General features: G+C 38.0%; 4 protein-coding genes across 8 annotated transcripts in view; 1 reads left to right on the forward strand and 3 right to left on the reverse strand.

The window, feature by feature from the left end:
• Nucleotides 1-290: 290 nt before the first annotated feature.
• On the reverse strand, nt 291-6,332 carry LOC100877891 (TWiK family of potassium channels protein 7). 2 transcript variants are annotated; one of them, XM_076529153.1, is made up of 10 exons: nt 5,817-6,332; nt 4,758-4,889; nt 4,478-4,667; nt 3,804-4,019; nt 3,459-3,608; nt 2,780-2,981; nt 1,750-2,655; nt 936-1,045; nt 644-816; nt 291-565 (listed from the first exon to the last, which is right to left on the reverse strand). In XM_076529153.1, exons 1-7 carry the CDS (start codon nt 5,991-5,993, stop codon nt 2,466-2,468), a joined length of 1,257 nt encoding a protein of 418 aa, XP_076385268.1. In that variant the 5' UTR covers nt 5,994-6,332; the 3' UTR covers nt 291-565; nt 644-816; nt 936-1,045; nt 1,750-2,465. The 2 variants fall into 2 exon arrangements, with proteins under 2 accessions (XP_076385268.1, XP_003705402.1); XM_003705354.3 differs by lacking the exon at nt 936-1,045.
• On the forward strand, nt 5,227-8,507 carry LOC100877779 (TIP41-like protein). 2 transcript variants are annotated; one of them, XM_012290064.2, is made up of 6 exons: nt 5,227-5,490; nt 6,967-7,148; nt 7,218-7,397; nt 7,464-7,686; nt 7,762-7,920; nt 8,032-8,507. In XM_012290064.2, the coding sequence occupies exons 1-6, from the start codon at nt 5,473-5,475 to the stop codon at nt 8,224-8,226; spliced, it is 957 nt and encodes a 318-aa protein (XP_012145454.2). In that variant the 5' UTR covers nt 5,227-5,472; the 3' UTR covers nt 8,227-8,507. The 2 variants fall into 2 exon arrangements, with proteins under 2 accessions (XP_012145454.2, XP_003705401.1); XM_003705353.3 differs by lacking the exon at nt 5,227-5,490 and adding an exon at nt 6,525-6,677.
• On the reverse strand, nt 8,455-17,480 carry LOC105663083 (uncharacterized). Of its 3 annotated transcripts, XM_076529174.1 has the most exons (5): nt 16,220-17,473; nt 9,623-11,463; nt 9,286-9,465; nt 8,987-9,198; nt 8,455-8,920 (listed from the first exon to the last, which is right to left on the reverse strand). In XM_076529174.1, the coding sequence occupies exons 2-5, from the start codon at nt 9,762-9,764 to the stop codon at nt 8,627-8,629; spliced, it is 828 nt and encodes a 275-aa protein (XP_076385289.1). In that variant the 5' UTR covers nt 9,765-11,463; nt 16,220-17,473; the 3' UTR covers nt 8,455-8,626. The 3 variants fall into 3 exon arrangements, with proteins under 3 accessions (XP_076385289.1, XP_076385300.1, XP_076385287.1); XM_076529185.1 differs by having other exon boundaries at nt 8,455-9,198; nt 10,001-11,463; nt 16,220-17,480; XM_076529172.1 differs by having other exon boundaries at nt 8,455-9,198; nt 16,220-17,474.
• Nucleotides 17,481-17,522: 42 nt separating this feature from the next.
• The window catches only part of sty (sprouty signaling antagonist), a gene marked incomplete at its 5' end in the record, with an annotated part of 47,726 nt that continues 40,233 nt past the window's right edge, over nt 17,523-25,015 (reverse strand). The window contains one exon of the mRNA XM_076529380.1: nt 17,523-23,208. Within this exon, the coding sequence (XP_076385495.1) occupies nt 21,377-23,208 (1,832 nt within the window). The remainder of the gene's footprint in view (nt 23,209-25,015) is intronic.

Genomic DNA, 25,015 nt, shown 5'->3' on the forward strand with positions numbered 1-25,015 from the left:
TAATTCAGAATTACAAAATAAGAATGGCGCAATCGCTACGTAACAATGTTCACGCGGTTCTATAACCCTACTACTGAAGTCAAATTCAAGCGTTATATGACGTTAAAAAAACCGCTACATTTTATATCGATTGTATTCAAAATTTAAATACGTATGTCACTTACCTTTCATATCTAATAAATATTAATAGATTAATATTTTTTAAATATGTAAAAAAGATTAATATTTAATAAATATTAATTTTAAAATATTTATAACTGCACAAGGTTTCTAAGAGAAATAAAAATCAGTTATTTTCTTGAATTTTTAAAATTTATTATTAAAGTAACTTTATGATCTTAAACATTCACAATAATTTTTATTTTACGATGTGTGTGTAAATTTAAATATTACATGGTTTTCAATCACAATATGTTGAGAAACAAATCTATGAAACAAAACGTTGATAATTCTGTCTATCTTATTGCCCGCGTTCAGTCCATTTACGTAGACAGTGAAAATAAATATATATTGGTTCTGTTCTTGAAATTATTCGATCCGAGCTTTAAAATTATCTAACATCAACCTGAGAAATAAATAATATTTAAAAATATTATTACATGTTCTATTTTATTAAACGAATTAAAATCGATTATGCGATCACCTGAAAGACTCCATCATTTCGTTGGAGAACTGAAGAAAATTTTTCATAGTGAAATCAATAAAATCAGCGAAACTCTTTTTAACAATCACATTGGTTTGCTTGATCTCTGGTTTGACTTCTTCCACTTTCGGTGGCTCGGTAGGATCTTTAATACCGGTCATAGTACTCATTTGCTAAATAAGAAAAATTCAGTTACCATCTACTTGCAGTCTCAAATTAGTTTCGAGCAATTACTTTAAACAGTGATAAATATTCGCGCCAAAATCGCATCGAAAAAAAACATTATTTTTACTTTTCATGTAGAGTGTAGTTTCGCTTTACGACTCCATTTTATAGGGCTCGTAGAGCGAGTTTCCTTTTCACTGGGACTTTCAAGTACACTGGTGGAGATCCGCCATTATTCTAGCGTACATGGAGATTTAGAAATTTTAAAATTACAAACTTCTAAATTTTGCAGTGTTAAAAATTTGTAATTTTGAAAGTTCTAAATTGCTGTATTTGAAAATTTTTTAATTTAGACTATCTAAATTTGAGAACATTTGAATCTCTAAATTGGAACATCTTTAATTCCTATTTGAAAAATTTAGAAACTTAAATTATCAATACCATATAGCGAGACTGCACAATAACGCTCTTATTTGATGCAACCCTTAACAACTTCAAAAATGCCGCGCAAAACGCTATATACCCACGCACGTGAACGGCGTGACGTAATACAAAGGGCTAGCAACACGTTCGGTATTTGTTAAGTCCTCGTCTCGAGTACGTCAAAAATATGAAGAAAAACAATTATTTCCATTTAAAGATACAGTTTTGATAATAAAAATTTACACATTTACGTTATTTTGAAGCAGTTCTAAAAAGGTTAATACAGATCAATAACGAACTGTTTAAAAAAAAAACATTATTTTGATGAACGATTCGTTTATGACATAATATTTATTTTTCTTTTAATCAATCATTTGGTATATTTCATAAATATGTATACACACATATATATATGTGTATGTATAGTTAAAATTTGTCTAACACGAAACTGTCAAGTGCAAACACAACTGCGACTGTCTCTGTCCGATACGAGAACAGAGTTTGATTTAAATACGCACACGGTACGCAATGCACACGATAGCCGATGGCCTCTCGGTTCTGTTTTGCATGATCTGGACCATCGAATCTTGATTACTACTGTACCACTGTCGCAGTCGTCACTATGCAAAAGCCGACGACGAACGCAGAACAACCTTGTCTGTTCTGCTTCGCGCGGTACCACCAATTCTAAATATAGTAACTGCTTCTTGACAAATTATTGTTTTTGTCGATCCGGTCGGTCCAACATTAGGACTACTGATCGAACTCAGAATTGTTACCTTCTGCGCCTTCGCGGTTCTATCAATTTGCGCGCGCAGATTACGCGGGTAGTATAAACAATTGTCAACATTTTTAACCCTCGTGCATCGCTCACAATCAAATTTAACTCAAATAAATTCTTCCATGCGAAAGGAATCTACATTCTGCGAACAAATACTTATTTCAAAACTACTTTTCTCGCAAGCACGAAAACAAATGTATAAAAAGTATTATGCAACGTTTGTTTAACGTTGTTAAACGTTTGTTTAAAATTGTGTATATAGAGCAGACATATACTTGTCCGAAAGTACGAATACAAATCTGTACCTGCAAGTCCATGCTTTTCCTTTCTGTTTCTGTTTCTATGTAACGTGTAAGAGCTTCTGCTTTTTAAAAAAATAACAAAAGTGGACTTGAGTCTGGTACAGAAATGTATAAGACATAAAATATTTATACAATTTTTTCAAGCTTCCGGTCATACGCTCGATTCGTAAATGACAATTTGGACTATCGGTTTTTTCTTCGTTTGCGAGTTGTTTGTAGTCGCAGCGATGTCTCGAAGCACAGCTTCTACCGCCTCTTCCCATTCTTGGTCCTTCAAGTCTCCTCGACTGAACGAGGCCGACCATTTTAAACGTGGCATCGATATCACCGTCAATACTTTCCTACAATTAACATTGCAATTATTGCAATATTTATTATAAATATATAATATATATTTATTTATATTTGATTCAATATAATATATTAAACTGATGCATATCAAGAAGCCAGTTTCTTGACAATGACCTGAGATCCGAGTGAAGAGCGGACATGTCACCTCCAGCCTGTTCCCCGAGTTTTCGTAAAGTTTCCGCCAATGGGCCGCTGAGCCTTTGTAGTCTTCTCCACGATTGAGCATATTGTCGTCTCAGCAGTTCAATAATGGTACTCGTTAACGCCAATCCAACCAGAATGTATAGCGTGCAGAGTAACGTGTACTTCGGCTTTTCTGCGTACGAGCGGTGACACGAAGCGTAGCTATAATGAATGTATAAACACGCACTACGCGAATATACATACTCGTATTACTATTGTCTACAACAGTGATGGACAGATCGAGTGACCGCCGAGCAATTCATGGGCATTGGCGTACACGACGCGTGGAGAAATCCAAAATTGCAAAATTTCAAACTTGCAGAAGTAGAAATTTAATAATTGAGAAGATCAACAATGTAGACATTTTTATAATTTTTAAATTTGATAATTAGGTAATGCGAAAGTCATTTGGAAATTTAAATAGTTAAAAAATTAAAAAATTTAAAATTAAATTTAAATATTAAAATTAAAATACTAAGGATCATGTATGGTTGCCCATCACTGGTTCACAAGATCCTACACGTGTACTAAAAACAACTACAACAGCGATTACGTTTGATTCCTAAGAAACCTGATCGTAAAAATGCATAATACATATCACGCAACTTACTCGGCACCAAGTCACCGAATCCTATAGTAGTCATGGTCACGAAACAAAAATAAAAGCCATCAAAGAAGTTCCACTCGTCTTCCCATAACATAAACATACCTGCGCCACATGCAAGGTATAAGAACAAAAGTAGAACCGCTGCCAAGGCTCCTGAAAAAAGTAGAGAATAAACGTTGAATGAAAATCCGTTCGTGCCCGTTAATATAAATATTTTCGATGCCATTCATGCGAATCACAAGCACAGTTTTGGTATACATGCACAACTATACGCAAAACTTGGGTGTAAAATTAGTAATCGTTTGGTATTTCACTGTTTCGTTATTTCAACTGACTGGTCAAATTTACCGAGTGATTTCCTTCCGGTTGAATTTGCCGGTACACAGGGAATTGAAAAGCAAAACGGAAGTTTTGATTTCACTGCCAGACCGATTTTGACGACAGCTGCGGCGAATAGTTTACCTAAGTCGGCTATAACTATTAATGTCAATGGTATTCCGACGAAAGCAAACAAAATGCAGAATAACCTTCCCCAACTGGTCGAAGGTACAACATTTCCGTATCCTAAAAAATAAGTGAAGCATATAAATACTAGTATACTCATTACTCTTTAAATTAATTTTCATCGTTTTATTTTGTTATTAACTATTTAATATTCGGCTGTGCTTAGAATAAACGTCCGTCACTCTACAAAAATTATAAAATCACTAAGGATTCATTCTTCTACTGTTCGGCAATGCTCGTCTACCGAACGAGCACGAACGAATGCTCTTGCTCTTACGCTCACTCTACTCTACATTCTTGTTTGCTTACTCTAAATGCACCCAAATATTATCCGATTCGCTTCGAATTTTGTAAATATGATCTGAATACTTGTTACTATAATTGCAGAATTACTTTCAGACTGTAATTTTAACATGATGTAACATCCTTGTCTAAAATATTTATTCGTATCATGAATATTTTCGAAGATATTTGAGACTATTTTAATGAGCCACATTATATCACATATTATTCATTACCGATTGTAGTAACGACAGTGCTTGCAAAAAAGATAGCTTGAAAAACGCTCCATCTTTCGGTGACAATCGGCGGTAATACACTTGTATCTCGATCTTCTTGATCGAACGTATCTGTCACAAAATTGATCAACAATCCACCTTGTGCTGCTTCCTGGACGGCCTCTTCGTAAGCACGTAACTTTACGTTAACCTGTTAACATCCTCGTGTAACAGTTCGAACGTTTATAATTTAGGAAGACACGAATGATGTCTACTTCCGAGAGAAGAAATATCGACTCACCAATGTTCGCAAGTTCGACACATCGGTGTTGTTAGAAATCGAGTTGACGAACGAGTATCTATGGACGCGCAAATTGGCGCGCAAATTTTCTAACCGCGCTAACTCCGCCGGAAGTTCGATGTGCCGAAAAACCTGTTCGACAAAATTAAAAGTGAAAATTCTTTAAAACGTGATGTAATATTTTTAGACGTTTTATCGCTTGGAGATATTAAAACAATGTATGACTACGTTTTGTCGATCCTTGTGTTTATGAATCTCTCGAATCTCAAGTGGTTGGTTTAATATCGCTTTACTCCACACTCGTGTTTAGTTTACACTTTTATAACCTCGTCAATCATTTTCATGTGTAATCAGAAAATTTTAGAATTGTGATATTGTAAAATATTTATAGTATTTTTATTTTATGTCTAACGTGACAATTTTTTAAAGTATTGTGATATATAAATACGAATATTTAGATATATTGAAAAATATCTATGGGTATCTACGTATTAGGGATATATTGGAATATCTAGGGTTATCTGTGGTTAACTGGTCATATCCAGAAATATCTGAGGATTGTTAGATATGTCTAGGGGTATCTTGAGATGTCTAGAGATTGATCTAGGAATATAAACATATAGAGCTCAATAGGTATATGAAGATCTAGGGATAGAAGCATAGAATATGTGCGTCTTCAGAAAAGTTGAAAATTATGGAATAAACATGGAATCGTATGAAATTCAACATAAAGGTTAGTAGTAATCGCATCAAGTCGTACGATTGGTCCATTGCTAAAAATAAAGATACCAATTGGAAATCCAGACTGGCGTTGTTATCTCTATAAATATTGTATTCCGCGTAAACTCGTGTAAGTAAATAGCCAAAAGTCTTGACGTTCGTTATGGTATTCGATAGTTTCGAACAAATAATAACGTTAGCTAAAATATATTCGCAAATTAATACATCGTTTATGAGATAAATCTTTGTTGTACAATTCGTAAAAGGAACGAAGTATTCTACTCGAAAGCAATTTAGTTAGCGACTCGTAAAAATTAAATTAAAATTGGTGTGACTTACTAAACCTCCGATCGCCGTGTAAAGCATAAGGGTGATCAAAAGTCCAACGTGACCGGCGATTGATTTCATTTTTTGTATATACTCCCCGCGAGAAAGTCGTTCTTTGTCCGTGACTTCGTTGACACTGTTATTTCCTTGAGCAAACTCCACGGATAAATTTGACTTTTTACCCGTCATTTTTTATATACACGTTTCTCGGAACACGTAACTGCTTCCGACACCCGAGCAGAACTGATCTCGGATCCACTCGAATCCTCCACAATCGCTCTGGTTATTTCCGTATGGAAGAGCGAAGGAAATGAAGTCTTAAAACTCCCCCGACCGGAATTCAATTTTGTCAGTCGCTTTCAGAGCTTCATCGGTATAGTTTCGTTAATTTTTTCGCATTATTAAATTCGAAAAATATCATCCTTTTCTTCAGAATATCAGAACATCCTTTTCCTTTTTATTAATTTCCATTAAAGAAATCGCGGTGCGACATGTTTTGTTTGTATTCGCTCTACTCAATAAAATAATGAGATATAATAGTAGCAGTAATTTATCGCAGTGACTGATTAATATTAAAGTATGACCAATATTTATTGTAATAGTGGTAATTACATGCTCCAAAATGTGGCGCCACTTTTTAAAAGTGCGCAACTGTGAAGGGCGCATAACTTTGAGAAGTACTACAAGATTCGTTCATGCAAAGCACTGTCGATAATGCAGTTTCGGAGAGAAATGACTATTGTTATGGTCGAGCGAAAGTTGTAATACTCAAAAAAGAGATAAAATTTAGATAGAAATTATATCAATTATTCAAAAATTAGTCTCACATGTAAAATGTTTATTGGAAATTAGTTCAAACATTAAATTTAATCAGTAAGTATATTTTGTCACTAAGGTGACAGGTTATAAGATCTTATCAATAATGGTTAAATTTGTGCAAAAACATTTAATATTGACATCAGAATTTGTATTCAAATAAGTAATAATCTATAATTAACATATAATATACATAAGAGTTTTGCTTTCTTTGTGTCAGTATTTACAATGTTTAATCAGAACATTTAGGCTTGTATGTTTACTATTAACATTTTTTAAACAATAAGTTTTATGATTGAAATGTTGATTTTTCTTTAATCCATTTAATCATTGTCTTATATTATAGGTCATGACAGCAGTGAAAGTTCATGGTGAAATTGATATCTTAAGACTTCCAGTAAATCAAGAGGAACACGTATTTCCTCCATGGCTCATTAAATATACTCAGTCACATATACTTCATTCTAAGTGTTCAAAAAGGGAAAATGGTTGTAATGATACAGATGCGGATGTTTGTCAATTTTGCATGTATGATAAATTAATTTTCTTAGCATAATGAGGTTTGAATAGAATTTTATTGTATAATTGATTTGATAGGTATAGTCGTACTTTAGAACTGCCCCACATGCCAGACATGGTATTTCCAAATAATGTGTTGACATTAAAACATAAGGATGGTGCTACCTTAGAATTCAATGCTTTAGATGCACTGAAAACTGTGTCCAATGGAAAAATTAATGTCCAATTAGCATGTGCTGAAGCGTGGAAAGAATCTAGGTACATATATTCGAATAAAATTATATGATAACTAATTTATGTTCAAGTATATACTGTTTTAAACAGAGCAGAAAGCAGTGAATACTTAGAAGAGAAGATAAAACCATTTGATTGGACATTTACAACTACGTACAGTGGAACAATATCTAGTTTTGAAATCCAAGAAACTAGTGAAAGAATTGATATGGATAAGTTAAGAAGAAGAGATAAAATTTTGTTTTATCATGATTTAACATTGTTTGAAGATGAACTTCACGATAACGGTATTGCAGTTTGTTCTGTAAAAATTGTAAGTTAGTGAATTCATTTTACATTTTGACTGACAGGAATAACTTATTCTAATTTCATGTATTAATTTAAACAGCGTGTGATGCCTACTAGTTTTTTCATTTTATTAAGATATTTTTTGAGAATTGATGGTGTAATGTTGAGAATAAATGATACCCGTATTTATCATGAATTTGGACATAATTACTTATTGAGGGAATACACAACACGAGAAGCTAAAGTTGAAGATATAAAAGTAAGTAATTATACCTATACTTATATTATAATGCAATTGAAAGTGTAATAATACAAGTATTTTTATTTCTTTTTTTTATATGTATAAACGGTATTATGTCACTTTTTTTAGGCTCCACCATCACTTTTTATAGAACCAAGCGAAATAGCTCCCCATTTGCCCTTAACTGGAAGTTATTATCATAAATTGATTGTTCTTTCAAATAAATCGGAATCTATCACAAACGAGAAAAACGTTAATGCGGCAACATGTAACAGTAAAGCTGTCTGTACTAACGATGTTAAAACGGACGGTTCGGTTACTTAAAATTTACTTGCACGCGTAAATACATTATAATTTAAAGTAATTATTAACAGAGCATTTACTATCAAAATAAAAATAAAATTCTTCTAATTACAATACAGTACAATAATTTGAAAATTATTGCGTTCATTAATGTTTAAAAGCATTGTAAAAGCTTCGATATTGTGTAAATGCTCTGATCAATTAAAAAGAAATTTTTTAAATTTCCTAAAAGATGTTTAATACACAAAATATTCATGAAGTGTTTTATTGTTCAATGATAAATAAAAGCATTTTAAATAACATATCTTATATCACATTAATCTTATCATACTTTATCGCTTATAAATTATATCTTCCTGTACAGCCTATACTAATTTTGGTACTTTTTCATTATCTTAACTTTCAACATCTTAACATTAAATTATTTAGAAATTTGTGAACAGTTCAAAGTTTCATTGTATCTTTTTTGAATAATTGTATGCAACCATGATTGTAATTTTGCATTATATTCAAATTCACTAATGCAAGTGACCTTAGTTGCATAGAAAGTCAATTTTGTACTGGATAAATCTTCAAATGTAATCTCTTTACATGATTTCTTTTGATAGCAAAAATCAAGTGTACAGTATCCTACTGCATATACATAATCATAACGGGCTACCTCCTTACCCAATAAACCATTATTTGTTTCTAATGACCATCTATGCTCCAACAGCTGTAAAAAATAAATTGTTCCATTCTTTTTATATAAAATATATAGAAAAAATTTTTTTTCACTTACAGCTTTTTCATGCTCACTTCTACTTGGCGAATAATTAAAATTTGGTCGTGGACTAGGAAACTTTAATGGATATTTCTGTTTATCCAGTAATTTAATATTTATATTAGTCGCATATTTTTTATACTTGTAATCAATGTTCCATCTTTTTCTGCTATTTAAGTTGAATCTTGTTTTGTCATAAAAAATACTAATAATTCCTGTTCCATCATCAACTATAAAAATTTATTTGTTATAACATGGTTTTTGATATTTACAGTTTTTAAATAAATTTCCTTCAATATGTACATTGTTGGCATTACCCTGATATTCATAATATTTTTCATCTTCTAATATATTTAGAACAAATCCTACTATTTCTATTTTTCCAATTTTAATATAAGGCATATTAAGCGGGTGAAATTTTACACTACCATTTTCTAAATAAGGCACAAGTCTGTGTAATTCCATGATCAAACAAGGCTCGCTTATTATTACTTTACCTAAAATGTTTTACCATGATGTACATACAACAATATTTATATAGCAGAATAATGCAATTTTATTTTCTAAATAGCATTTTATTTTTAAATGTTGTATAAAAAGCATTTATTAAAATTAAAATACGTCAAATCCTCTGCATTAGACGCGTTGATGTACCTTTATTTTTTTCTAGATATTTATAATTGACCCATTCTTCTTTCTCAGAAATATAAAATGGAAAATCATAATCTCCATCGATCGAAATAAAATCATGTGTCATCCCTTTGGGAAGAATCGTCCAATGATTTGGATTTGCCATTTTCAAAAACTTCAACTAGCAATAGTGTATAATCTCTTGTTTCAAACATTAAAGCATTAACAAAAGTTTGACGTGTAAACATTATCCTTGAAGTAATCATATAAAAAACGCGGTAAAATATTCTATAGAAAAATAATATTCAAATCATCACAGTTTCTGACGCATGCATTGCACTTTATCGTTTTAATACGTGACGACACCGTACACTTTTATTTTCATCTAATTTTATTTCTTACTGTTGCATATCTTCTGCTATAAAAATATTATTATATCTTGTATTCATTTTTGGCAACCGATATTTAGCAAAACTGACAGGACGCCACGTGTATGCTATCAATGAAAGTTTTAACTATTATTTGGCGGGATTTTGTTCATTGTGCGCATGTCAGTGCGCATGCGTCTTCATAGCATTCGTAAAACGAAGCGCATGTACCTAGTGACTTTTTATTTTGTATTCTTGCGACATTGTCACTTTTTCTCTCTATTCACATATTTTTGACCGGTGTATGCATGATTTGTGGAGTGGAAATGTGTTTTACGTCATTGCAGCGCACAGGAGTTCCAAATTTAATTCTTTTTATGAACTTAAAATTTGTGAGATTTAAAAATTCTTGATCAAATCAAATTTACGAATGTAGTTTACTAGTTTAATAATGTACTAATGTACAAGTTCATAATTTATTTTCAAGTTTGCAATGTTGCAATTGCCTTTTGTTGTCGCATAACAAAAAAAATATCCCAGTTCTACTATTCGCTGTCAGATGTCGTCACCTACCCGTAATCATAGATTAATTCTCAACGTCGTTAACAGATGGCGACAGGGTTTCCATATTCGTTTTAAAATTGATAACTGTTAAACTACACAAATTACTATGTAAATATAATTTCTCACCGGAACAGTTAAATTTATATGAACTTCACTGACATAACACCGGATGAGTTCATAATACTTTTGATAGCTGAAGCTGTCGAGTCCGTTCACGCGGTAACGCGTGCTATGTTCAAAGATGAATCACTCGATATCGCGTGCTGCAGTTACCGGTACTCGAATATTGCACACAGTGACGAATTTACAATAGCTACTACGTTAAGGTAAATTAATATTTATTTATAATGTACATGTATGTTAAAGCAGTGAAACAGAATATTTTCAGTTTATTAAATTACATAAAATGCTTTTATAAAGAGGTATATTGACTTCTATTGTAATGATGAATAATCGTACTGTTTGAAATTAGGTTAAGTTTAGAATCAAGTGAACACTAAACGTAAATGGTACTTGAGTAAATATAATTGTTAGTACCGTAAAAGTACAGCTGCCTTCTTACGTGTAATTTTAATACATTTAAATACACGTTAGTTCATTAATTATGAACAATTAAAACCAAGAATTGCAATATAAAATACGAATGTTCGAAGGGTTAGTCAATCGAGTTTCCTTCGGTTGGAACCGTAATTGTTGTTACCAGTTGCACTGTATCGCAGTAGACCAACACGAATCAGGTCCCGTGTGCATTGTTCCTTTACACACCGTCTGACCTTGGGAAGGTCACGCCTGTTACACGCACCTCGCATTCCTCGAATCTCCCGCGTTCCATTCTTCACGAAGGCAGGCTTACTTCGATTAACAATAACGTCTCATTCGCAACAACGATATCCGTCTTTCGGAACCCAACGGTACGCCATTTTTTCTATACCTCTGCAAATTATTAGGTGTAGAATATCTCGCGCTAAATTTTTGTTTTGAATTATTACTAATTTTTGTGTACTTCAATGTATTAAGATGCTTTTAAGAATGAAGGACAAATGATCAATATTTTTGAACAAAACTAGATGTCCATTTTTTTTTGTTAGTAAAAATTCAACAATTTTCATGAAGGCTTAGAAACGTCCTTATGTCTTGCAGTCCAGTTGGAACATAATATAATAAATAGTCCTGATTCAAAATTTTTCATTTTAAGCTGTCAAAAATTGCAGGATATCAAGGATTTAAAATTAGAAAATATTAAAGTTGTAAGGATTAAAAATTTTTAAGTTTCAAAGTCCTGAGGTTTGAATACATATAAAAAATATATGAAATATATATATAAAAATAAATATAAATAAAAATTGAAAAAGTTTCACAGTATCAGAGATACAAAGTCTCAAAGTCCTAACATTAAAAAATTTCAAAATTCAAAGATTTAAAAATCTTAAAATTTCATAGGCATAAGCTTCATCCTAAAGTCTGAGTGTTACAAAAATAAAGAAGTCGAAAGTCTCAAAGTCTGAATGTCCCAAAGAAATTTGAAAATCCGAAACTTTGAATGCGTCCAAAATGTGTACAAAACCAAAAAGTTCCAAACTAAAGTGATCTAATCGAACCGGAAGATTTGAAGTCATAAGACAAAGTCAGAGGTAAAAGTATCGAGAAAGCGGAAGGTCGTTCAGGGTAAGATTTGCGAGAGGTTCATCCCCATCGCTAGGCATCGCTACCTCGCACGCTAGCACGATGCGTAGGTGTTTCCGGCCGGCTGAAGCACGGGCATCTGCTCGGTCTCTCGTCGAGCGTAAGAAAGAGAAAGAGCAATATCGGCTTGAGAAGAGCGAGCAAGGGAGAGTGAGCGGGCGAAGCGAGAAAAATAGAGTCTGCCAGCGGGTGAGCGAGTGGAAAAGCAGGATGCGAAAGGAAGGACGGCGAGAAGGAACGGGGGGAAAGAGAGAGAAGGAGAGAACGTACGGCCGGAAGCAGTTACTCGTGCGATGTAACGAAAATATCAGGCGTCCGTTTCGCAATCGGCCTACCCGCGTTCGTCGAGTTTAATATAGAACACTCGCACGCCCTGTCGCGAAAACATCACGCTAACGTCGCTAAGCGTGCCTTCTGCTTATCCGCGTTTATCGCGTTAATATTGAAAATTCTCCTTTCCTGCCTCGGGCATCCATTTCATCTTCGACGCGACGTCGTGTTTAGTGTACAAACATCGAGGACGCACCGGATGCGTCTTGTGGTGTTCACGATCGACGATGTATTTCTGGTTTATTTATGCTGTTCATGACGCACTGTCTGCGTCTTATACTGTCTATCTGTAGGATCCAATCGAAAAGACATCATATGAGTGTCGATTGCATGGATGACGCACCAGGTGCGTCTTATGGTGTTCACGATCGACGATGCATTTCTATCTTATGTGTGCTATTCATGACGCACTATCTGCGTCTTGCACTCTCTATCTATAGGACCCATTCGATGACACATCATACGAGTATCGATTGCAACGATGACGCACCAGGTGCGTCCTATGGTGTTCACGATCAACGATGCATTTCTATCTTATGTGTGCCATTCATGATGCACTATCTGCGTCTTGTACTCTCTATCTATAGGACCCATTCGATGACACATCATACGAGTATCGATTGCATCTATGACGCACCAGGTGCGTCCTATGGTGTTCACGATCGACGATGCATTTCTATCTTATGTGTGCTATTCATGACGCACTATCTGCGTCTTGTACTCTCTATCTATAGGACCCATTCGATGACACATCATACGAGTATTGATTGCATCGATGACGCACAAGATGCGTCTTATAGTGTTCGCGATCGACGATGCATTTCTACCTTATTTGTGCTACTCATGACGCACTGTCTGCGTCTTATACTGTCTATCTATAGGATTCATTCAATGATACATCATACGAATGTCGATTGCATCGATGACGCATCACGTGCGTCTTATTTCTGTAAGTGGAAATTGATGACGCACTTTGTGCGTCTTACGATGTTGCGATAGATGATGTCAGACACATTTTATTCTTGCAATAGACAACGTCCCTTATTTATCTAAAATTGATCCAATGCAATCGATGACGCACCTTGTGTGTCCTATTTCTATTCGATGAAATCGGTGACGCACCATGTGCGTCTTATTCTTATAGAACAAAAACGACGACGCACTATGTGTGTCTTATTCCTATGGAATGAAAACTGACGCACCATGTGCGTCTTATTCCTACGGAACAAAAACGATGACGCACCATATGCGTCTTGTTCCTACAGAACAAAAAACGATGACGCACCATATGCGTCTTATTCCTATAGAACAAAAAATGATGACGCACCATATGCGTCTTATTCCTATGAAACAAAATACGATGACGCACCATGTGCGTCTTATTCTTATAAAACAATGACGCACCATATGCGTCTTATTCTTATAAAACAATGACGCACCGTGTGTATCTTATTTCTGTACCATAAAGTCGATGACGCACCATATGCGTCATTGGTCATCTACCTACAGTAACCGAAGAAAAAATGATTCTCTAATTCGAAAAGCTTCCCAATACCTCAAAGACCTTGAAAATATTTGATAATTTCGAATTTCGATGCTCGATGAGAAGACCACCAGTGATATATTTCACGCCTCATCCTCGTTTCACCTACCACATGCACGAGCAATCAATAAGGATGTTCGTAGAACGACACTAGAAATATCACGCGGTTCCCGGAATATCGCGAGCATTCCGCGAACGTCGCCCTATCAATCTCGATTCTTCACTCGTACACATTATTAGTCGGTATTTTTGTGTTTCCGGGACGTTGCACTACATACAGGCTGCTAAAAAAGTTATGGTCAATGTTTGCATACTGCATCTCAATTTTTTATCAACGAATTTTGCGGTGGAATCTTCGTTCGAAGTACAAGTATGTCTTCTGGATTCTAGGGTAGAGAGGAGAATAATCTTTTGGGGGAAATTGTTGGAAACCTTGTTTTACTTCGAATTCTGCAGGATTGAAATATTGTTGATTGTAGTTGAAATAGGAGAAATCGGTATTTTTGAGAATAATTTTAGAATGGAGTTTTACTTTTTACAGTGGAGTGATGTAGAGAGATTGGGGACCTGAGAGATTGGGGACCTAAGAGTTTGGGGACCTAAGAGATTGGGGACCTGAGAGATTGGGGACCTAAGAGTTTGGAGACCTAAGAGATTGGGAACCTAAGAGATTGGAGACCTAAGAGATTGGGAACCTAAGAGATTGGAGACCTAAGAGATTGAGGACCTACGAGATTGGAGATCTAAGAGATTGGGAACATCGGAAATTGTACGAATGTTAGGGAGATTTCTATATTTGCTATACTATTCAAGAGTAAAGCCCTTGATAATTATAATTATAAAAGCAGTAATAGCACCAAAGAGTAGTGGCTAACCAAAAAACTCTAATTTCCCCAAGAACTTAATTTTCCAAATCTCCAAATTCCCATCTTCGCACTTCAAAAACCTAAACTTCCAAATCCCCCAAGTTCCAAAAATCACACACATCGACACTATTACTACAGTTAATAAATTCAAATTACCCTAAACAAAAATCCCAGTTACGCCAATGCCTATTCCCTTGCCGAGCTCGTTACCGTAGACTGTCGATCAAATGATCCGAGATGTAAAACAACCGATAAAATGATCCTTAATGATCGTTATCAAAACGATAAGATAAATGTGACATGTCATTTTTTGTGTTATTTAAACCGACCGGTGAAATGACGAGGGGTTGGAGAGACGCGTCGACATTGTATCGAGAAGGAAACTAGTTTGAAAGGGGAAAAGGGTTAAAGGACGCGTCCGGTAGCTTTGGATTTCTTTGAACGTAGTCGAACGAGTCGTCAAGGTAAGGCAAAAGCAAGGCAAAAGCAAGGCTGGCCAATCTTCCCTCGTTGATGCGTTCGTTCGAGGAGGAAGGGATAAGTAACCGGAGGTAGTGATGGGTTCGAGACGGGATTTTCAATTTTTTTTGAACAATTTTTTTCGTTAGCAAGGTCTATGATAGCTATATGTACATCTATGATACGTATTTTTTATTTTAATTTCAAGTAACCAGAGGTAGTGATGGGTTCGAGACTGAATCTTTTATTTCAATTTCAAGTTTGTTAAATATTTTTGACCTGGAGGAGCATAACCCATTCATACTGGAGGAAGACTCATCATAAAATAGTGTCAAATTGTCGTTGATTAAGTTAGTAAATGTAGTCTGAATCAAATCTTGCTTGGTCTTTTAAGAATTACTGAAACTACCAAACCGGTCAAATGACTCCACAAGTTTCTTATTATAAAATACACATTTTGTTAAAGTACATTCCTTGAAATCAGCATTGATTTTCATTGAGATAAAGAATAAATGTGTGTACTAACTTATATTTATTTGTTAACTTCATTTCTAATTTGAAATTAAATATGCTGGTAGGTTTAGTGTTAACAATAATTAGGTTGCAATACTAAAATATTGTTCAGAACATTTTAAAAAGAGGCCAGTTAAAAATAAAAGTCGACAACAATGATAAAAAGAATTAGAAGTAGTTAATGACATTAGTAATTGTTAATGATACGGGTAGATATTGAATTGGGGTCATTGATGATTCGATAAAAAGGGGATTAAGAACAGTCTGTGTAAGATTGAATCGGTTGAAAACTCACCACAAAGGGAATTGAATGGCCATCGCTAACCGGATGAGGCTGTGGGGAGAAGAGGAAAAGGGAGATCGTGTACAGGTCTCGGCATCGAAGGTGGAGTTGTAGGGTGGGGAAGAGGCCACTTCCGGTCACGTGACAATACTGGACCAGCCAGCCTGCCACTTCGCTCTCTTCTTATTTTCGGCTCTTCAACTCCCCTGCTCCCATGGTAACCATCATCGGTCTTATCTTCTTCTTTTTCTTTCTTCTTGATTAACTCGGACTGTCACGAATGAGCAAATCAAACGAATCCGTGAATACTTTTTCATTTTTCTTATCTTGCATAAATGACATACTTAACTTCTTGCCTTGTAATATCGAGAAGTACTTCTTTGCTCTTGAAGCACGTAATTGTTGAAATGCGACGAGTTTCAATGATACTTGCATCGTGATTTTCGAGTTTAATTTTAATTATGAGACATGGAGAGATATTATTAACATCAGAACATTTTTTGTTTTAATCTTTGGGTCTTTTTAACGAGTCTCTTTTAATCTGCCTGCTTATATGAAGTCATTTTTATGAACACAATTTATGAGCAAGGGAAATGTTTCAGGTTCAACTTTCATATGTACATGAAACAGGAAGATGTTGCAGTCTCAACTTTTCTATACACATGAAGATGAAAGATGTTCCTGCCTCAACTTTTCTATGTACATGAAGAAAGATGTTTTTGGTTTAACTCCTCAGTATACATGAAGCAGGTAGATGTTGCAGCCTCAACTTTTCTATGTACATGAAGAAGAAAGATGTTCTTGGTTTAGCTTTTCAATATACATGAAGCAGATAGATGTTACAGCTTCAACTGTCCTATGTATATGAAGAAAAAAGATGTTGCAGGCTGGACTTTTCTATGTACATGAAGCAGGTAGATGTTGCAGGCTCAACTTTCCTATGTGTATGAAACAGGAAGATGTTGCAGGCTGGACTTTTCTATATGTATGAAACAGGAAGATGTTGCAGGCTGGACTTTTCTATGTGTATGAAACAGGAAGATGTTGCAGGCTGGACTTTTCTATGTGTATGAAACAGGAAGATGTTGCAGGCTGGACTTTTCTATGCGTATGAAACAGGAAGGTGTTGCGGGCTGGACTTTTCTATGTACATGAAGCAGGTAGACGTTGCAGGCTCAACATTCCTATACGTATGAAACAAAAAGATGTTGCAGTTTCAACTTTTCAAAGACATTGTAGATGATGTAATCAGATAAACAAAAGGTAGATCATAACGAACAAGAAGGTAAATAAAAAAAAGATAAGATAAAAAATATATTTGCTTACTAACTTTATTAACAATTGTCGGTATAAACCTGAATCTACTAACAATTAGATAACAACATGTGCGTCAACGCATTCCTATGGACGTAACGAATTCGCATCAACCGGAAGTAATGGAATTTCAATTCTCTTCGTCATCTTCGTCGTCTTCTTCACCCTCTCCACGTCACCAAATATATTATTATCATTATTATTATTATTAATATTATTATTAATATATCAAAGATAGAATGATTATTCAGCTTGAGGCGAATTTGTATCGATCGTCCATCAGGGGGTTAATACACCGAATTGGTATGTTTCTTGAATTTTTTTTATTTTTACATCAATTTTTTTACTTCTGCGTTTTAGTACTGTACGTCCGTGTACACGAAATATATATGTATACATATATATATATCGTAGTTATATCGATCGTTAACTTTGCAATTTTCTTTTTTCTTTAACCTGCAAATTTATTTAATTAATAAAATTTCAGTGAATTTATTTCTCTCGATTAAATAGAATATGCTACATAAAATACAAAAATTTATTCTGTAAAATGAAACATAAATCGAAGTTAGAAATTTTGCAATTTAGTTAGAATTTTGAGACTATAAAATTAAAACTGTGACAACTCCTATAAAAACGACAAAAAAAAATGAGAACAAAATTTTAAATAAACAAAGTTGCAAAGGTCAACGATCCCTAAATTAATCGGAGGTTCGAATTATTAATCGTAGACAATTTTGACTGTTCCTCGAACTACTGCTTCGAATATGTTAAACAAAAAAAAATGCATAAATATATATATATACGTATGTGTGTATATATAATATTTATATATATATATATATGTATGTATATATTTACAAGACATATACAGAGCATATAGAGTTAATATTAATTAAAAAAAGTTACTTTCTTTCGCTTGGCGAGACACGCGCGCGCACACACACGCACACTCACGTATGTAACACGCAACACATACATAGACGCGATTAGGTGTGCACAGAACGACCGTAGTCTGTAATCAATATTTTGCTAATAACTTTGTTGTAACATTTCTCGGAAACTGACTGTGACTCGATGTATATTATAGTACTTTCGTTTTTTATACGCAACACTTCTGTAATATTAAAAATTTTTCTCTTGCAAAATAATTTGAGTACACTTTCGTTACATCGCCACTAATATCCACGGTAAAAAAATTCTTTTTATATCGTGGATTCTATAGGAGTTTAACGGAAGTGGCGATATAACGAGAGTCTACCGTACGAGTTTGCTACTACTTTTGATCTGCGTTCGATCGATCAACGTAGCAGCGAACGTTCTCGATTCTTCTCTGTTCTCGCTGCTTCTCTTCGCGAAGAACGAAGTCGAGCGAGCCGTTGGAAGAAAAATTTCTCGTATTTTGTTCCTCGATGAAAAGATTTTATAAACATGAATTAGTGCCGAGTTAAAGAAATTATTTATCGAGCGATTATTTGGCAATTAGATTTATCAAAAGTTTGAAAAAACAGTCTTCGAAGGCCTTAAATCTTTAACCAATCGTCGTGGTTAAAACTCGATAAATAATTCGTGTTTTATTCTAAAATATTCAAGGAAATTAATTCCTCGGCAATAATTCATCGATTTGTCATCGTTTAGCATTGTCGTTTTGTCCGTTTACATAATTGGTCGCGTATAAAAAACGAAAGGATTAACGCTAGAGAATAATCGAAGTCAAAATGGCCGACTTCGAATGTTCCATTGTAAATTAAAAAATTCGTTAAGATGCCTCGATATCTCGGCTTTAATTCGGATAAAGACTTACTTCGTGTTAGGTCCCTTGTTCGAAAGCGTGCACCGAATGTAGCTGTACCGTTGATTACACCAAAATTATCCAACAAAATATAAAACTTACGTTCATCGAAAGGAGGAGGCTCGGTTCTGTGTTAACGCGTTTCCTTCCATTCGCTTTAAACAAAAACACACGTATCCATTTGGCCCGATCCTACGAAACGATATTTAATAAAACTTGCACGACTAGATAATACTGGAAAAAGAAAAGAATTAACAAAATGGAAAGGACGCTCGAACGCGTGTACGTACAAGTAGAACGGAGCAGATTTCACGCGTGCCCCGATCTCTTCGCCACATATGCCCCCCACGCAATTGTCCTTTTTCCATCTGCCCGCATTCTCGCCGTCCCCACACGCACACACAACACGCACGCACACGCGTACACACTTACACACGAAAATACTCATTCTTACAAGACGTTCTCGCTCTCGTACAGCGTGCACTATCTCGATCTCGTGTCATACAGCTCGATACGACTCCAGTGTTAACGAGTATAAAAGCGTATATATCGTGTACCGAGCGAAGGAAAACGCGAACAATGCTTCTTTTCAGAACCATCCACACACGCACGCACACGCACACACCTCTTTCTCTTTCCTCGTTCTGTATCCCGCGTGTTTCTCCGTCGTTATCATCCATTCTGACGCGGTTACGACGGAGAACACAGGATTTTCCAGGGACTCTCCGTAATCCGTCGTTAAAGGTGCGCGAATCGTTCGAGAACCCGAACTTCTAGGCTGGAAAACTTGTCACGAGATTTCGCTGCTTCGACGACGTTCGAATGCTCGATCGTTCTGAGCGAATTTGATTCGATCTTTCGGCGTAAGCGTGCAATCTCGTTTCGGATTGGCTCGAGAAAGATCGGACGCGTTCGGTTCCCGAGCTCGAGAAAGATCGGACGCGTTCGGTTCCCGAGCTCGAGAAAGATCGGACGCGTTCGGTTCCCGAGCTCGAGAAAGATCGGACGCGTTCGGTTCCCGAACTCGGGAATCAACGACGAGACTAATAATTGCCGAACAAATCCGAAGTCGAACTACGCGCGTACGCGGAAAGTTGAAATCGAAGCATCGAAATTTCGACGACACTTTTCCGGTTCGACTCGAGAATTCGGGATTGCGCACACCCTTATCTGGCATACGTACGCGCAGCAGGATGCCTACACATCCGAGTTCAAACGTCTCGTGTACTTTCGTCGTGTTTCTATCTTACTTGGCGTATTCAGCCAACGAATAAATTAACCGTAGAAAAAAAATGTTTCCTCTTTATACAAATGTAATATACAATATACATATATATCTATATATATCTACGCACACGTACACGCGTGTACAGGTGCGCGTACCTGGATCGCGTTTTAATATACTTTAGTGGTTTTCTTCTAGAATTCATTTTCTCTCGCTCTCCATTCATTCGTTCTCGAGTTTCTTCGCATTCGCTATCTGTGTGTGCGCGTACCGTTTATCGCGTACGGAGGTGTACCGACGATGGGCAGATCGAGGGCTCGGCGAAGAGCTCGCGGGCACGGGCGTGCACGACGCGAGAGAGAGAAAGATAACGAATCAGTCTTTCTAACAATTGGACAAACCGCGAATTTTCTATATGAATTCTCAAATTTTTTTAGTATTTTCAAATCTGCGAGCGTTCGTATTCGTCAGTGCCCGGCGCAGCCCATCGGTGTTCTGCTCGACACGTTCTTTCTCTCTCGCGCGTGTACCCGCTCCATTACTCCCGCGTTGATTGTTTCTTCGCGTGATCCCGCCTCATTCGCTCTCTCTCTCTCTCGCTCTTAATGGAAGAATAATAAATAAAACACTCGCGACATCAGACGTACAAACTCGTCCAGAACTTCGACATCGTTTTCTCGACTTAAATGCAACTCTTGTACTTAATGCGATTCGCTTTGCTCCCTGCGTTATTCGATAACCCCTATAAGAGTCCAGCTCGCGGCCCCCGTGCGCTCGTCATTTTCAAAGTCCACTTCGAATCGCCCCGGAAACCGTTTCGACAACGCGACCGCACCGGTTAGAGTTCTGGGGTGACCGGGTCGAGCAACCTCTTTTCGGGGTCCCTCGAGTCGCCGATGTCGTTGGCGATCGGATGATGCCTGTTGCCGGCGTTGCCCAAAGTGTTGGGGTTGCACCTGCAGCCCTGGGCGGCATGGCGGGCGTAACAGAGTTCGCAGAGAGCGACGCAGCCCTTGAACGGCCAATAGCACAACAGACAGGGCATGACGAGAGTGAGGGCGCCGAGGCAAGCCCACCTGGACGCCCTCTTGTTCCCGGTGCAGGAGCAGGGCTCGTCCGCGCAGCTCCCGGCCGCTTCGCCGTCGATCCCGTTCGCGCTGCTGCCGTCCGTGCAGTGATAAAACAGTCCCTTCACGCAGCACAGACAGGAAGCGTAATCGAGGATAGTGTCCGCGGAGCAGAAGCACTTGTTGTCGCACAGCCACTTGCTGGGCAACGGCGGGGGTTCCCGGCAGGACTCGCAGCGGCATCTGCCGCAGAAATTGCACATTATCGAGAGGCCGGCCGGGTCGTAGGTCCTGGAGGCGAGGCTGTTGGCTGGCTCCTTGGTGAACGAGACTGGTTGCTTCGTGACGGCGTTGGTCGTCGAGACGTTCACGGAGTTGGCCGACGCTGCCGCGTTCGTCGCGCTCGCGTTCAACGCGCGGAACGCTTGGGCTCTGCTCGCGTGCAGTCGATGGGTCGCTGCCACAGCAGCATCCGCGGCGCCCTTCTGACGGTGTCGCCTGTCGATCTTCGGGCAATCGCCGACACCCCGTTTGTCCTCGTCGAAGCGTCGCTCCTGGTGATTCGCGCAGTGCTTGAACGGAGCCTCGACGTACTCGTTGATGGTTCTCTCGCCGTCCGGTCGAGGCACGGTCAGGCTCACCTCGCCGATGGGACTCCTGGGAGGACTCCTGTCGGTCGACAACAGCCCCCTGCTGGTGTTGGTCTCGTTGGAGGCGTCCGCGTTTCGCGGTCTGCTTCTGAATGTGTTGGACAGGGGGCTGAGAGGCGCGGTCCTTAGCGTTCTCGGACTCTGGTTCGAGGGAATGGAGGGTGCGGGCGGCAGCGTGACGGGCGCGTGTACGGCGGGCAATCGCGGCGGTGGAAACGGCCGGGTGTGGTCGTGCACGCGACCCTGCTGAACGGAATGCGCGTCTCCGTCGTCGGCGTTGGCGCCGGCGGCGTCGGTGGTGGCGTCGTGGCCGTTTCCCGCGGCGTTCGGGCTCTGCTGCGAGGAGGGTGGCCGCGAGAGCGGCGGGATCGCATTGTTCTGCGACATCGGCCGACCTCTCAGTTCAAGTTGCTCGGTTTGGCAACGCGCCACTCGCTCCACCGGCTCGCAACGCTTCCGCTGCTCCTCCTTCTTCTTCGCCTCCAGCTCTTCCGCCTCCTGCCAATCGCTCGCGAAACGGACACCGGTGCCGATCCCTGCACCACCTCTTCCTCTTTCGTCGCCTCTTCCGATCGATCCTGCTCCTGCTCTGACGCGATTCGGCGAACCGACCACTCTCCCTGATCCTGTTCCAGCTCTCCTTGGTACTTCTGGCGAAGATGGTGATGTGGAACCACGAACCGACAAAGCCGACGACGCTGCCCGCTCGCTAGCCCATTGTTCGATGGCTCGCTGTGTGCCTGGACTCGATATATGATGCTGCTGCTGTTGCTGCTGTTGATGAAGATGAGTTGATTGAGTTGGGGTTGTATGTGTCGCCTCGTTGATCCGCACTGCCCAGCCCGCGCGAGGTGGTGGCACTCTCGGCAAGGGCGTTCCATTAGCGAGGATGATGCTCGGTAATGCTCCGCGTCCGCTTCCTCTCGCCCTCGCGACACGCGCTTCATCCCCACCTGAAACGATAACCAAAACTCTTACTGATCCATCACATATGTTCTACCTTTCTTAACTTTCAACAATTTTCCAATTATTATTTTCTATATTTATGTAGACTGTCTGCACTCGCCACGAGATATGCTCTGGGAATTCAGAGAGGGGTCTATTTTCTTTTTCACATAGATACGTATGACTGTCACAACTAATTTGTTCTCACTGAAAATACCTGTAAAACGGCAAATAAAATTTTCGTTGCCAATCGTAATTGCTCTGTGCAGTATTCAGTCAAGACTCATCTTATAGCGAGCGAACAGCACGTTTCTCTGTCGTGCGCTACTGATAAATCCTCGAGAAGTTCGTTTATTTTAAGAATGCGTGAACAGCACCGGAAGTGCCGTCGAAGGAGCGAAATAGACCACGAGCCTGTTCGAAAGGAACAAAGTCGAAAGCGATATTTGGATCACAGCAGGGCACACGCGAAGGATACCGCGTTACGAGGCACCTACCTACGTGGCTTCGAGGTAGGTTTGGCCTCTGTTGCACGTGGGCGAATGTGGTACGAGTGGGCGCGTTCTGTGGCCTGTGTGCACCGAGCTTTCTTGATTCAGTGGTCACAACGGCCCACACGAAGCGCCCACAGTTCTGGAAGAATCGAACGCGTGTTTCGTCCGATCCTCCGACTTCAAACCGTGTCCCACGTCTCTTTTCGGGAATGGTCACTCTTGTTATATTGCCATAAGTGGCAGAATAGTAGTGAAGAGTGGAGAGTACAGTACAAAATGGAGAAGTTTGTTTTGTAAGCGAAAGTACTGGCGAGATGATCGTCAAAGATTTATAATACTGGGGTGTAGTTTGTGAATAATACATTTACAATTTTTTACATAGAAATTTTTAAATGACTTAAATACTTTAATTTATAAATTTGGTACCTGCAATTCTACATTTCTAAATCCTCAAATTTTTATTATTTTAATTGTACAATTCCTAAACTTCTGAAGGTTTAATTCAAGAGTCTGTCGAATTCTAAAATTTCCAAATGTGAAAATTAGGAGCTTTAGAAAATTTGAAAATTCGGAAACTGGTATATTTTTCAAGTGTTCTACGTTTTTGAGAAATCTGTGCTAGTGCATCCTCGGTGAAAAGGAATGCGAACGTAGCGAGAGTACATTCGATATCGTTAACCCCTAAAATCTGAAATTTCCCAGAGAAATCTCCGTCTCCGAAGAAGGAATACGGATGGAATTGCACTGCCTACGGTCGCACGGAGAATGGTGGAATAATTGGAAAGCAAGCGAATGCACAGAAACCCGATGACATTAAATCTGCCTCGTAATCCGTTCAACGTGTCTCTCGACCCACTCTCGAGGAGCCTACAGAACTGGAAGAAACGACACGACGTTCGCTCGCGTCCTACACGCATCCGCTGTGTAGGTACGACACGACGCTTTCGTACGCTTTGACGCTTACAAAACCCGAATGCATTCATTTTCCTATACGCCATCTCTATGATCCTCCTGTTTAGGAAACCGAGTCCGATTTATAAACTCGACGGATACTCCTTGATGCTCGCAAATGTCAACGATAGCGATCATTGGGTTGCGCTCACAATGGTGCATTTTTAGTAAAAACAATTAAAGTCTTTTAGTACTTTTATTTATTCATTTATTTTTTTATTTATAGTCACGTTAACTGCTGATGGGTTATTAGCCAGGGAGTTAGAGAAGGTTTAATGTTTGTACAATTTAGACTCTTTAAGTAAGTTTGCTTACTTCAGCAAGTTTGATATGTTCTCCTTCAGATTGTCTCTTATTTTGTTTCATTCAA

Source organism: Megachile rotundata, chromosome 1 (genome assembly GCF_050947335.1).
Source record: "Megachile rotundata isolate GNS110a chromosome 1, iyMegRotu1, whole genome shotgun sequence".
NCBI lineage: Eukaryota > Metazoa > Arthropoda > Insecta > Hymenoptera > Megachilidae > Megachile > Megachile rotundata.

Bases quoted from the DNA above. Each gene is read 5' to 3' on its own strand.
- LOC100877779 (XM_012290064.2), top strand. The intron at 7,149-7,217 runs GTATGATAAATT...TTGATTTGATAG, and splicing joins GATGTTTGTCAATTTTGCAT to GTATAGTCGTACTTTAGAAC. The intron at 7,398-7,463 runs GTACATATATTC...TGTTTTAAACAG, and splicing joins GAAGCGTGGAAAGAATCTAG to AGCAGAAAGCAGTGAATACT.
- LOC100877891 (XM_003705354.3), bottom strand. From the start codon at position 5,993: ATGACGGGTAAAAAGTCAAATTTATCCGTGGAGTTTGCTCAAGGAAAT. The intron at 4,020-4,477 runs GTAATGAATAAT...CTTATTTTTTAG, and splicing joins CACTGTCGTTACTACAATCG to GATACGGAAATGTTGTACCT. The intron at 3,609-3,803 runs GTAAATTTGACC...TACTTTTTTCAG, and splicing joins AACCGGAAGGAAATCACTCG to GAGCCTTGGCAGCGGTTCTA.
- LOC105663083 (XM_076529172.1), bottom strand. From the start codon at position 9,764: ATGGCAAATCCAAATCATTGGACGATTCTTCCCAAAGGGATGACACAT. The intron at 9,466-9,622 runs GTACATCAACGC...AAAACATTTTAG, and splicing joins ATATCTAGAAAAAAATAAAG to GTAAAGTAATAATAAGCGAG. The intron at 9,199-9,285 runs GTAATGCCAACA...AAATTTTTATAG, and splicing joins AAAATATTATGAATATCAGG to TTGATGATGGAACAGGAATT.